Genomic DNA, 12,255 nt, shown 5'->3' on the forward strand with positions numbered 1-12,255 from the left:
TTGTGCGCCTGACAGCTGCTAAATCCAGATGTTTAGACAAAACAACAGGACTTTTAACGCCATCTAAAAGAAGTGGTGGCATCCATGCAAAGGACCTCTTTGGTGACATTCACATCCAACTGCAATTTCATAATCGTCATAGGTTTAATGCCAGCGATGACGTTAGTCAGTTCAGTGTTTCCCACAGACCAAGGACCAATGTGTGGTGCGCGGGGGGGGGGGGGGGGGGGTGGCAGCGCAGCACGGCGGCGGCGCAGGCGCAGCACGGCGGCGCGGCCGTCAGTGAGTGCATGTAACTCCGCGTTTACATGCGGACACATCTGATTCGCATAGATGTGGAACAACAGCTCAATTGGAATAGAAAAGTATAATATATATACGCCTCAATCGGTTCGGAATACAATTCTATGCGGAATAGAATAGGTGGTGTAGTCCGCTATAAATACTTATTCCGATTAGTTTGGGGTTTAACTTGGAGCAGCTGCAGTAGTTCGCAATTGGTCCACTCTTTCTGTACTTTAATGCACACCGAACATTACCGCTGTCAAGGAAATTGGATTTATTGCCTGATTCACGTCTTTGATATTATCACTCCGTAGTAGTTACAGTAGTCCGGTAACTTATCAACCCTAGCGTGTCCGGTTGCTAAGCGACGGGTGACATCAGTGGGTTCATGTGTTAGCATCGTCGCTCTCGCTCCGTGTGTGTGTGTGTGTGTGTGTGTGTGTGAATGACAGGGAGAACGAGTGTTATGCAGAGATGAATGGACGGAACGATTTTTAGATTTCCAAATCGCGTTATTGAAAAAAAATATCAATATTTTTTTTTTTACAATTTAAAAAATAAAAAAAGACAGAATCAATTCGTGGTGCTCGATGTTGATTCTGTGGCGCCGCGCCACACAATGGTCTATGTATGGGAAACACTGCCCCTTTTTAAACATCGATATAGTGGGACATTTTTCATGATTAATTATTTTCACTGTACCTTGGTAAACGATACATTTTAACGATGTTATGGAAAGAACAGTGCATTCACATGCAAGCAAAAATCAGCCTCACAAGCTAGCGCAACAGGGTTAGGGTAAGGGTTATTTAATACGGGAATTATGGATATCGGAATACGCCCCATGTCCTACAGGCTGCAACCAGACCCTACCTTCCCAGGGACTCGAAACTAGGCGTGCTAGCTCATTAGCCTCAGCGGCAATCGCATGTCGGCGTGCTAGCTCATTGGCCTCGGCGGTATTAGCATGTCGGCGAGCTAGCTCATTAGCCTCGATGGCATTAGCGGGCTAGCTCATTGGCCTCGGCGGTATTAGCATGTCGGCGGGCTAGCTCATTAGCCTCGATGGCATTAGCATGTCAGCGTGCTAGCTCATTAGCCTCGGCGGTTTTAGCATGTCGGCGTACTAGCTCATGAGCCTCGGTGGCATTAGCATGTCGGCGTGCTAGCTCATTAGCCTCTGCGGTTTTAGCATGTCTGTGTGCTAGCTCATGAGACTCGGCGGCATTAGCATGTCGGCGTGCTAGCTCATGAGCCTCGGCGGTATTAGCATGTCGGCGTGCTAGCTCATTAGCCTCGGTGGCGTTAGCATGTTGGCGTGCTAGCTCATTAGCCTTGGCGGTATTAGCATGTCGGTGGGCTTGCAGAACACTGAACACACACAACTTAGTTGGCAACCACCAACATTTTCTTTAGAAAATGTTTTAAATGCACATGCTTTACATTTGAAATGCAATTTTTAAATCTTTAACTACACGTGTTTTCAGCTTGGCGTTATTTTACTTTTACTCACATCCATTATGAATTCGATGGGATCTTGTTTTTCGATTTTTTCAAATACAGTTGACCTAAGTGATGAATCGTCTCAAATATCTGAAGTCAGTTGACTGCTGTTGGGGTTCAGCTGGGCGTTCTCCCCAGATGAGAAATCATGTACTTATTTCACATCTAAAATAAGTTACATTATTAACTGCCTCCTGCCTCCTTATTCACATTAAGGAGGCAGGAGGCACAGAGATGTATCGACTTCAAACTTTCCACTCATTTCACCTCTCCCACTTGTCTCTTAAATTCAGCTCTTTCGACCGATTTCTCTCTCGTCCTCTTTCTTGCTATATCTCTCTCTCTCCGCCTAGATTGCTGTATGATTTCCACAACTATCCACAAAGATTAATACTTATATATATATATAATATATATTTCTTCGCTTTCTTCCAAAATGTTAATCACTTGCGCTCAACAGCGTTTTTTTTTTGTTAATGGCTCGCCTTGTGAGTGGGAAGTAAAACCCGGGGGCAGCGTAAATGGGAACCGGAGTCACCTTCTATCTGGTGGTTAAACTCAGAATCAGTGTATTTGTACATTACATTTATATTTAGGGCATTTAGCAGACGCTTTTATTCAAAGCGACTTACAATAAGTAGGCTACATTTGTCATAAGAAGTGAAACAATATATCGCTGTCAGTACAGTAAAGATGTTCATAGAACCAAGTGCAACAATCGCTAGGATAACCCATTCCCCGTGTACAGCAATGATAGCAGCTACTGCAGATGCCACACAATTAAGTAGGCTACTATGAATAAGTGCAATGTAGATTAATTGCGTAAAATAAGTGCGTACATTAAGTGCCAGGACGTACCTACAATGGTGGCTGGAAGGGGCTATGCAGTCGAGGTGAACTCTGAACAGGTGAGTTTTGAGTCTTTTGCGGAAGCTGGATTGCACAACTTCTTGTTTGTACAACTTCTTCTTGTACAAATACACAAGAGTACAATTCTAAAGCTTTGTTCCTCCACAGCCACATTGCAGCAACAATACAAGATGAAGTAAGTACAAATATGTAAAAATAAGAAGCAGCATAGAACACCATAAATAATAATAATAATTATAATAATAATAAATAAAATAAAGTAAGTAACAGTGACAAAAACAGTGGTAATCAGTAATTGGTTGCCGTCAAACTCCAATAGTAAGGTCCTATGTTCCTGCCGTACCGAAGGCTTCTGGTTATATTATAACTTATATGGTAGTAGTAGATAAGAGATGCTGAAGTTTAGGTGTTTTGGTAGATATGGTTCGTTTTGGTATGCGGTTTAAGAAGGTTAAGTTTCGGTATTAGGTTAGATATGGTTAGGTTAAGGTATTAGTTATAGATATGGTTAAGTTTAGGTATTAGGTTTGATATGGTTCGTTTAGGTAGGCTATGATATGGTTAAGTTGAGGTATTTGGTTATATGGTTAAGTTTAGAAGGTTTGATATGGTGAAGTTGAGGCACAGATTAGAGGTTAGGTTTAGGTTTTAGTTTGCAACGTGTTTTGTTTCGTCAGGTTTCCATCCATTATTGTTGAGTTACTCATGTAACTATTATAGTATACTACTCCAGTCCACAGCACATGACCCACTGCCAAAGAAAGGTTCTGAACCAATGAACGGGAGCAGAAAGTTTTGCTTTACATAGGCTCACATTGGCTGAGTAGGTCTTCATATGTTATTGTGTGCGTACATAGCTCCACCTAGTGACTGATTAGTAGGTTACACATAAAGCATGGGAACAAAGAGCCTAGGGTTAGGAACTCTTGAACCCATAGACAGAAGGGACCCTTTGCTTTGCTTTTTGTGCTTGGCAATGTGCTTCGGGGCATGTTTTGCATTTGAATTGAGACACATAAGTATTTATTAGGTTTATTCCCAAAAAGAACCAGTGGATTGCATCCATGTCTCGGTATGTGGTCCATTTCAAACAGGATGTGATTTAATCAGGCCACCCAAACATAATATAATTCACTTCTTCAAATGATAGTTCTGCTTCGATGTTTTTTTGTTTTTTTTTCCATAGTTTCCCCTCTGGTCTCTTGTACACACCAGAGTTTCACAAGATAAACTTTAAACTTCTAGAATGTAACCTCTTCTGGAAATTTCTCTTCTTGTTTATGAACACATTCCCGCTCACAGGATAGTGCTGTCATGATTATTTGTGTCTCCTGTAATAGCTGCTTGGGCGCACGCACGCACACACACACACACACACACACACACACACACACACACACACACACACACACACACACACACACACACACACACACACACACACACACACACACACACACACACACACACAGCTCAAGTTTATTTTTTCCGCATTTGATGTTGAAATAATGGAGACAAGACAATTGTTCAAGACAAAAGTGTGCTATTTTGCGTCGAATGATTCACAGTCATGTGTCGTCATTCAACCTCGCTCTTGGTACACCAAAGATGGCCGCCCTTGAAGACTGGTCGCCCACTATATAATCAACATATTTCCGAATAAAAACACTCAATGAATTCACCGTTCAGTTAAGTAGCCTCAGACAAGCTTATCTAAACAAAAACCGATGATGAGAAAATACCGATGCCCGTCGTAACATTATCGATCCCTCGACCGCTGCCATCTTGGGTGTACAGCCTCGCCGACCAGTCAACGGCGAGCATTTGCCGGGGAATGCCCTCCTTATCTCCCCGGGTCACATGGCCACAGATCCTCGGCGCGTCATAAGGATGCGGTCGGCCAGAGCCGGGCACCATCCAAGCCCTCCTCGGCCCACTGCTTGAACATATGTCCACAACCGGTAAGCATTTATGGTTTTTTTGTTATTAATTTATCTCGACTCGACGAATGCATTTGACTTTGAATGAATTTGTACCCGTTATATGAATCGCTGAAATATAAATCAATATTAAAACGAGAGCCAACGAGAGGCAGTCGCTCTTCGACAGGGCTGGCGGTGTGTGTGCCGTTCAAGGGTAACCTCTCGTAATCGACTGGCTGTGGATGATCGTGTGGTTAAATTTAGATAGCTTTACGCGGTACGAGGTTAGGAACAGCCAGGCGCGCCGCACACTGCAGCTTGCAGCAGCACCAGGGGCAGAACCACGGACACTTGACTGGCTGCAGCCCTGCTTCACACACGCAACGCCGGATTCTAATTTGTCCACCGCTCTGGAGGTATTTCAGGAGTGCTTACATGATGTTCGGTAAACCGCGGGTAGGTTGTGTGTGTGGCATTATGTTGCCCATAATAACCCCTAACTTTACAATCCATAATTGCTTATAAATAGTTCATAAAATGTTAAAACGATGTAAAATGTTCGTACACATTTCGATATCAATAGGCACTACTAGGCTATTACAGAATCAGATGGTATAAGCATAGAATAAACATAAAGCCCTTAGCCTTTTGACTCCCAACACCCAATCAAACTCCCACATGATACGATCAGACGGATAATACAAGACTTTTTCGAAGTGTAGCCTAGCCTATAACTTGGCCTACATTTAAAATTAATGTACAGATTTTTTATTATTTAGGCCATTCCATGCAAATAAACAACGAAACGTTTAACGAATTGGTAAAGTCGTCTCATGTCCGTATCGGCCCACCGGCGAGGTCCTCTATTCTGCTCCACTTATGGTCAAGATATGCAGTGATGCAACTCCGACATGTGCAGCTAGTACACTCAAGTTACACAAGTCTGCCAAAGTGAACTCTATATGGAGCGTATGTGTTCTGAAAGGGATCCCCTTTTTTTAGTCAGCTCTCCTGCGAGGCCTAGAGAGAGAGTCTAGACACACCGCTTACAGTGGGTTGAACGGATCGCAGTGTGTGGGATAACGTGGAATGTTGGTCTATTTAACCCCCTCAGAACTTTTCAATGGTTTAATTCCCTCGTTGTTTTACTGTGTAGGCATATAACAACCTTCTGCGGATGGTTCAAACACATTGATTAAGGGTTGTTTTGTTCTAAAAAAAAGTGTAGGACCCTTGGTGATTTTCTTGTGCTTATTTGTTCAACGGAAGGGTAGAGTGGGTAGGCCTAAGTGCCTCCTGTTGGCTCGCCCTGTGCCTTTTCTTCCTCATTCCCTCTCATGTAAACACCACTTACCCCCTGGCGGAGTTCTAAATCCCTCACCTTGCATCACTGTGACTGACATCTCGCCCTCAAGCCAGTAGGCCTACACAGTACAGGGTGACTCCTGTTGGTTTGAACTCGTTGACTTCTCCTTTTTTTTTTTTTTTTCATTTCTCTTGTTGATCAGCCATTTCCATAACACCAGCTCAGCCTGCATAAGAATTGTAAATACGCGCTTATCTCGTGCGCCATCACCCAACCCCCATCACGTGGTGACCACACTGCTCAGGAGGACTCTGAGCAGTTATGTATTTAGTTTCACCCAGTGGCACGATACTCGTTCCTAATCTTATCATTCGCTGCACGCCGTGCTTGACGACCACACCTATCTCTTCCTCCTTCAGTGACGGACGAGGCCCCCGCTCTGCTCTGACCGCCATGGCCGCCCCTAGCACGGCCCCCGCCGCCCCCAACGGCCAACGCTTCCTCATCCTGTTCGACTTCGACGAGACCATGATCGCGGAGAACAGCGACGACGCGGTGGTCCGCGCCGCCCCCGGCCAGCGGCTCCCCGACTGGCTGGTGGCGGCGTACCGCGAGGGCCACTACAACGAGCACATGCAGCGCGTGCTCTCCCACCTGGCCCAGCAGGGCGTCGGCGAGGACGCCATCCGCGCGGCGCTGGAGAAGATCCCGCCCACGCCGGGCCTGGCCGCCCTCTTCCAGTTCCTGCGCGCCCACCCGCACGACTACGAGGCGGTGGTGGTGTCGGACGCCAACACGTACTTCATCGAGACGTGGCTGCGGCGCTTCGGCGCGCTGCCGCTCTTCCGCCAGGTGTTCAGCAACCCGGCGGGCTTCGACGCCGCCGGGCGCCTGGTGCTGCGGCCCTTCCACGCGCACGCCTGCGCCCGTTGCCCCGACAACATGTGCAAGCAGGTGATCCTGCGCGAGTATCTCGCGCGGCGCCAGGAGGAGCGCGGCGGCCGGGCCTTCCAGCAGGTGCTGTACGTGGGCGACGGCGCCAACGACGTGTGCCCGTCCCTGGCCCTGGGGCCCGGGGACGTGGTGTTCCCCCGCAGGAACTTCCCCATGCACCGGCTCATAGAGGCGGCGGCGGGGGGCGGTGGCGGCGCCGGGGGCGGGACGGCGCCCCTGAAGGCCCAGGTGGTCCCCTGGAGCAGCGGGGAGGACGTGGTGGCCTGCCTGCAGACACTGGGGAAGGAGAGATGAGGGGGAGGGGGAGGAGGCCGTGTGTGTGAAAAAGAGACAGGTTAAAGGAGCAATAAGGAGAGCGAAGGAGAGTGTGTGTGTGTGTGTGTGTGTGTGTGTGTGTGTGTGTGCGTGAGTGTGTGTGTGTGTGTGTGTGTGTGTGTGTGTGTGTGTGTATGTGTGTGTGTGTGTGTGTGTGTGTGTGTGTGTGTGTGTCTGTGTGTGTGTGTGTGTGTGTGTGTGTGTGTGTGTGTGTGTGTGTGTGGGCTAGAGAAAGAGAAAGAGAGGCCACTTGTAAGAGCAAGATAGAGAGGGGGAGAGGATGAAGGAGTGTGTGTGTCAGAGATTAGAGGGCTGGAGCGCGTTAGAGTGGACGAGGCGAGTACCCTCAGTATATATGCATGATTACATCCCAGCTCACCTAGAAACCTAAAAGACATTTACCAAGACAAATATTATCACAGTATGATTGTATACCCAGCAACCCCCATAGAGAGGATTACGTTTTCTACTGCATGAAAAAAAATCAACCTGAATCAATCCTTTGTAACTACAGCCAGACAAAGGGAAGCATTTTAGCTTTTGTAATGCTTACTTTATGAGCTTATACAATTAAAACAGTAGTTTATTGTAATACAACCCTTTAAAACCACTCAATATAACATTCTATAGCTCTTTTTCCCAGGTATACGTATCAAACCACCTCAAACATTTTTGCTACACTATAAACACAGATTAAACCACCCATTTGACTTTTCAGCCTTGTATTGAATACTTGTACTCTAAGAATTCAGCTAGTACTATTCACTAGTAGAGGGAGAAATATTGTGAAGCAGTATTGAAACAAGCTCGTAAGGAATAGAGAAAGGTTAGAAACTGTCTATTTGATGTATCCTTTATTCTGAGGTGGGACAGCTTCTAGCCATGGTCTCTGAGGGATTTTGGTTGATGGAGGGGGGGGGGGGGATTTCAATCAAATGCCATCAACCTCCCACTCACCCCTACTTGCCCATCCTTTTGTTTATATACATTTGGTCTTTCAAAGGCCCCCCGTTTAGACTCTCAGACAGCTAACGGCCCTCTAAACACTAAGCATTAGTCTGTCTTTTATGCAGTATTTCTGACCATTTCCCATTCAAATTCTCTCAGTATTCTGGAGGTTCTTTATATTGGTGGCAACAAAGACAGAGAGAGAGAGAGGGGGGGGGGGGGGGCTGTTTGTGGTTCCTTGGCTCCCCACCCCAAGAAAGCATCACACAGCTACCCGTGGTTAATTATTCATTTGAATCCAAGACAACAAGCATGGATTACAAGCTCAATGTGCTCACATACACACTAGGACAAACACAAACACACACACAGAGTACGTGCAAGCCTTTACTCTCAGTGTTGACACGTCATCTGGGTGCTGAGAACGTGGCAGCGTAATGAACACCGACAGGGTGCCACCAGCGAACAAAAGGAACACGACCGCTACCCTTGACAAGTGCATGTCTTTTCTATTTCCTCTGTCCACACCAGCCTACAACTCGTCATAAGTAGTTTGTTGGGTTTGTAGACAAGCAAAAATTAAAAGCTAGCTACTGTGCTGGCACTTTAAGTCGTTGTGGATGGGGTGAGGGAGGCTAGGTCTCGAGGTAGAACCAGAAAGGTTCTAAGTTTCGATTCCTTGGTTCCTTGGCGTTTGTGTGAGGGGGAAGGTCGTGTTGTATTGTGTTCACCCCCTGAGCTTCGACACTGCAAACCCTCAAAACGTAGACATGTTTGGCTTGATTAGATGCTCAGTGTTTGTGTGATGTGTGTGTGTGTGTGTGAGACGGGTTCATTTTGCATTGCCCTCCACAATCAGCTGCAGATAGGCTCCAAAGTCTCAGAGTGTATATTTTTTTAAATGTCATAGTTCCTTTCTTTGAGGTATATATAAGTAAGTGAAACAAACATCTAGGTTGAAATAACCTAACCTTGATACGTGTTTGTATACAATATTTACAGGTAATAGGTAAAAAAGTGGTTGTGTTCTTAAAATCAAATGGCCGGGATTACTGTATGCCTGTAAAACAATATAGTAGTATGAATCTGTTAAAAGGAAAGCTTTTATTTTACATTGCAGACAAATAAAATAATGTTATGTATTATGCGTGCAAAAATTCACAACAGATCTATGTACCTGCTTTTTACTCTTCATTCCTTAACCTTTAAGCAACAATGAATTTGCACTCCTTGCTGTTCATGAGAGAAGGGTTAACGAGTGAATATTAAGGTATTCATATTGGGAGTATTATACAAAGATTTACAGCCTTCGGAACGATGTTAATCCATATTAAGAATTGTTTTTGCTGTTTGCTTGTGTAAACGGGTTGTTTTGGCAAACCAGTTCACTGCCGGGTTCATGATCAATTGAAACCAGGGCAAACACAAGGTCGATTTCCAGAGACAGAAGATACAATAAATGTGATTGAATAACCCATTGCAAGTGATGAGGTGTAATCTTCTGCATGGACTTTGACCGTCTTGTAAAATGGAGGAAGCCTCATCACCTTATCCGTAAATTATCTGTGAAAGAGGAAGCTAAAGGTACGGAAGCTTTAGTGTTTATGGTGCTCCACCTATTAGGACTCAACAAGGGACATTTGTTATGACTTGAATTTACCAGTGTGTGTGCGTGTGTATGTGTGTACACCTGCAAGTTCTGCAAGAACCATTGCAATAATTCATGTGACATTGTGGTGAAAACAACTAAAGAGAAACCCTCAAAACGGTATACAAGTTACAGTATATTTACACTGTACTTTTTAATGTACAATGCTGATGTGTAATGAGGAAAATCACCGATCTGCAGCTCCCTATTTTTGTCTTCAAGATCACATTCTTTATCAGGGGGAAAACACACACTAGGTATTCTGTAATCAATCACATGTTTCATCTAAGATCATTATGGATCACATTTGTGTTGGTATTAATAAGCTTAAATTGCCAAAATATACCTATGGCACTTACATCTACCTTGATGTGTCTGCTTACTGATTCTGAGTTTTGTGCAATAATTTCAGTGCAGAATACTTGACATGCATGTTGAGACATTCGGTGTTTGCTAAATACACTTGTGAACGCATATTTGCAACCTGAATAGCTTTACAAAATCTTTATTTATGTTCCTGATTTATTTAATGGGCCACAAACCGTAGGCAACTAAATTGTATAATCATGACCCACTAAAAGGCTGTATTATGAAATGATTTAAATAATTTATTGAAATAATACGTTTGTTTAATGACAGTTGCAGCTATCATATAGTAATACAGCAACTGTTTTTTGACTTTCCATTGTCTTTAAAGTATGGTTATTTAGCCAAAATGAACAAATGTGTGTCTGTTTAAAATATATCATTGTAATGTAAAGGAATTTAAGCCATTACCTAATTAAATCCCTTAATCCCATGGTGGCTGCTTTCACTGTTTCTTTATTTGCTCAGAATAGTTTTCATAATAAAACGTTTGTGTGTAGAGTGTACAGTGTGTAGAGTGAGATCATTTTGGCCAATATTTTTCTTTCCAATGAGGAATTTGCAGAAGAAAAAAATTTAACAAATAAATAAAAAATACAAATCTTAAGAATGTATAACTTTAACAAGATAAATGGTCGGGGTATGAGAACAACGAACGTGTGACAAGAGAGACTGGAATTAGGCTATAGATTATTTAATAATTATCTTTTTTTCGAACAAACGCCCAGTGTCTCTCACACATATATTCTGAACCAAAGGGGGGCGCCAAAACTATAACAAAACATCTCGTCGGGGGCGCCCCGCGGGGAATCACCGGGTAGAGCGCGAAGTCCGCGTACCATTAAAGGAGACATATTATGGTGTTTTCCCAACAAGGAAACATAGTATTTGAGTTCCAGAAAACATGTTTTTGAAGCTGTTTGCTGAAAATAGCTTTTAGAATGCGCTGTTTCTGGTGTCTGTAGCTTTATTGTTTATGAGCTGCAGGCCATTAACCAATGAGCTGTCAGACTGATCCACAGCATGGAGGAGAAGGGATTTTTGCCGTTTGCGGACTCCTGGAGCTCTATATCTATATCATATAATATAATATAATATAATAATATTATATATGGGTATTTATATAATATTATATCTAATATCCCAGCCAAAAGTTATGTGCACCTGGGATGATATTATGAATAAAGACTGCGTCTGACGTCTCTGGCATTTCCACAACAAGTAAAGACTCGTAGTGGGGGATATCTCGGCCATGGTTGAGAGGAATTGGGGGAAAGGAACTTAGCCTTGACTCTCTGAAGTCCATGAACCGCGACATGGAGGAGAAAGGGATTGTACTCCGGGAGCTGAGCTGCCGGACTTGCCGCCGAGACCTACCCCCGCCGGACCTGCCAGCTTCGGCGGCAGTTCAGCTCCCGGAGTACACCCGCCGGAGCAGCCGGAAAGCTTCGGCCGCAGTTCAGCTCCCAGAGTACACTGCGGGACTGCCGCAGAAGCTTCGGCAGCGGCCGGGCGGCTTCTACGGCGGTCAGACTGCCTCTTTCTCTTCCATGTCTCCTCCTCTGGACTGCCGCCAAAGCTTCGGCCGGCAGTACGGCAGTGAAAGGGATTGTACTTCCGGAGCTTAGCTGCAGGGCTGCTGCCGAGTTCCCCCCGCCGAAGCTGCTCGTCCGCTTGTCCACAAAATCGTAGCCAATGCTCTGATTAGAGGGGAGTGGGGAAGTGGGAGGCAATATTCAATTGTGCCCCCTTTCCACGTAGGAGGGGGCACCGAAACAGACTCGCTCGTTTGGTAACTGTAGGCGGGGTACTTTCAGAAATGCATATCTCCCTCAAAAAATCATGTACAGACTTTTTTCAAAGTTTGTATGCGTGTGGGAGCACCAGAGACCCTAAACAACACCCCAAATCCCAGGAAAAGTGTTGTTTTCATAATATGTCCCCTTTAAGGCCAGTGCCTTACCCCAGGGACCCGGGTTCGATTCCTGCCCGTGGACCTTTGCTGCATGTCCTCCCCTCTTTCTTTAGCCCAATACCGGCTGCATGCAGTGCAGCTGCACTGAGGACGCTGGCCGTCTGCTGCGATGCTGCAGATCCAGCCTGGAGTTGGAAGTGCTGCTGATGCCAGCCAGTAGGCT

At 45.1% G+C, this 12,255-nt stretch overlaps 1 protein-coding gene across 3 annotated transcripts; it reads left to right on the forward strand.

Annotated features, from left to right (window-relative positions):
* The first annotated feature begins 4,527 nt into the window (after window positions 1-4,527).
* On the forward strand, window positions 4,528-10,964 carry LOC130371515 (probable phosphatase phospho1). Of its 3 annotated transcripts, none has more exons than XM_056577315.1 (2): window positions 4,528-4,619; window positions 6,306-10,964. In XM_056577315.1, the coding sequence occupies exon 2, from the start codon at window positions 6,340-6,342 to the stop codon at window positions 7,132-7,134; it is 795 nt and encodes a 264-aa protein (XP_056433290.1). In that variant the 5' UTR covers window positions 4,528-4,619; window positions 6,306-6,339; the 3' UTR covers window positions 7,135-10,964. The 3 variants fall into 3 exon arrangements, with proteins under 3 accessions (XP_056433290.1, XP_056433291.1, XP_056433292.1); XM_056577316.1 differs by lacking the exon at window positions 4,528-4,619 and adding an exon at window positions 4,629-5,036; XM_056577317.1 differs by lacking the exon at window positions 4,528-4,619 and adding an exon at window positions 4,629-4,996.
* Window positions 10,965-12,255: the final 1,291 nt, after the last annotated feature.

This window comes from Gadus chalcogrammus, chromosome 18 (assembly GCF_026213295.1).
Source record: "Gadus chalcogrammus isolate NIFS_2021 chromosome 18, NIFS_Gcha_1.0, whole genome shotgun sequence".
Taxonomy (NCBI): domain Eukaryota; kingdom Metazoa; phylum Chordata; class Actinopteri; order Gadiformes; family Gadidae; genus Gadus; species Gadus chalcogrammus.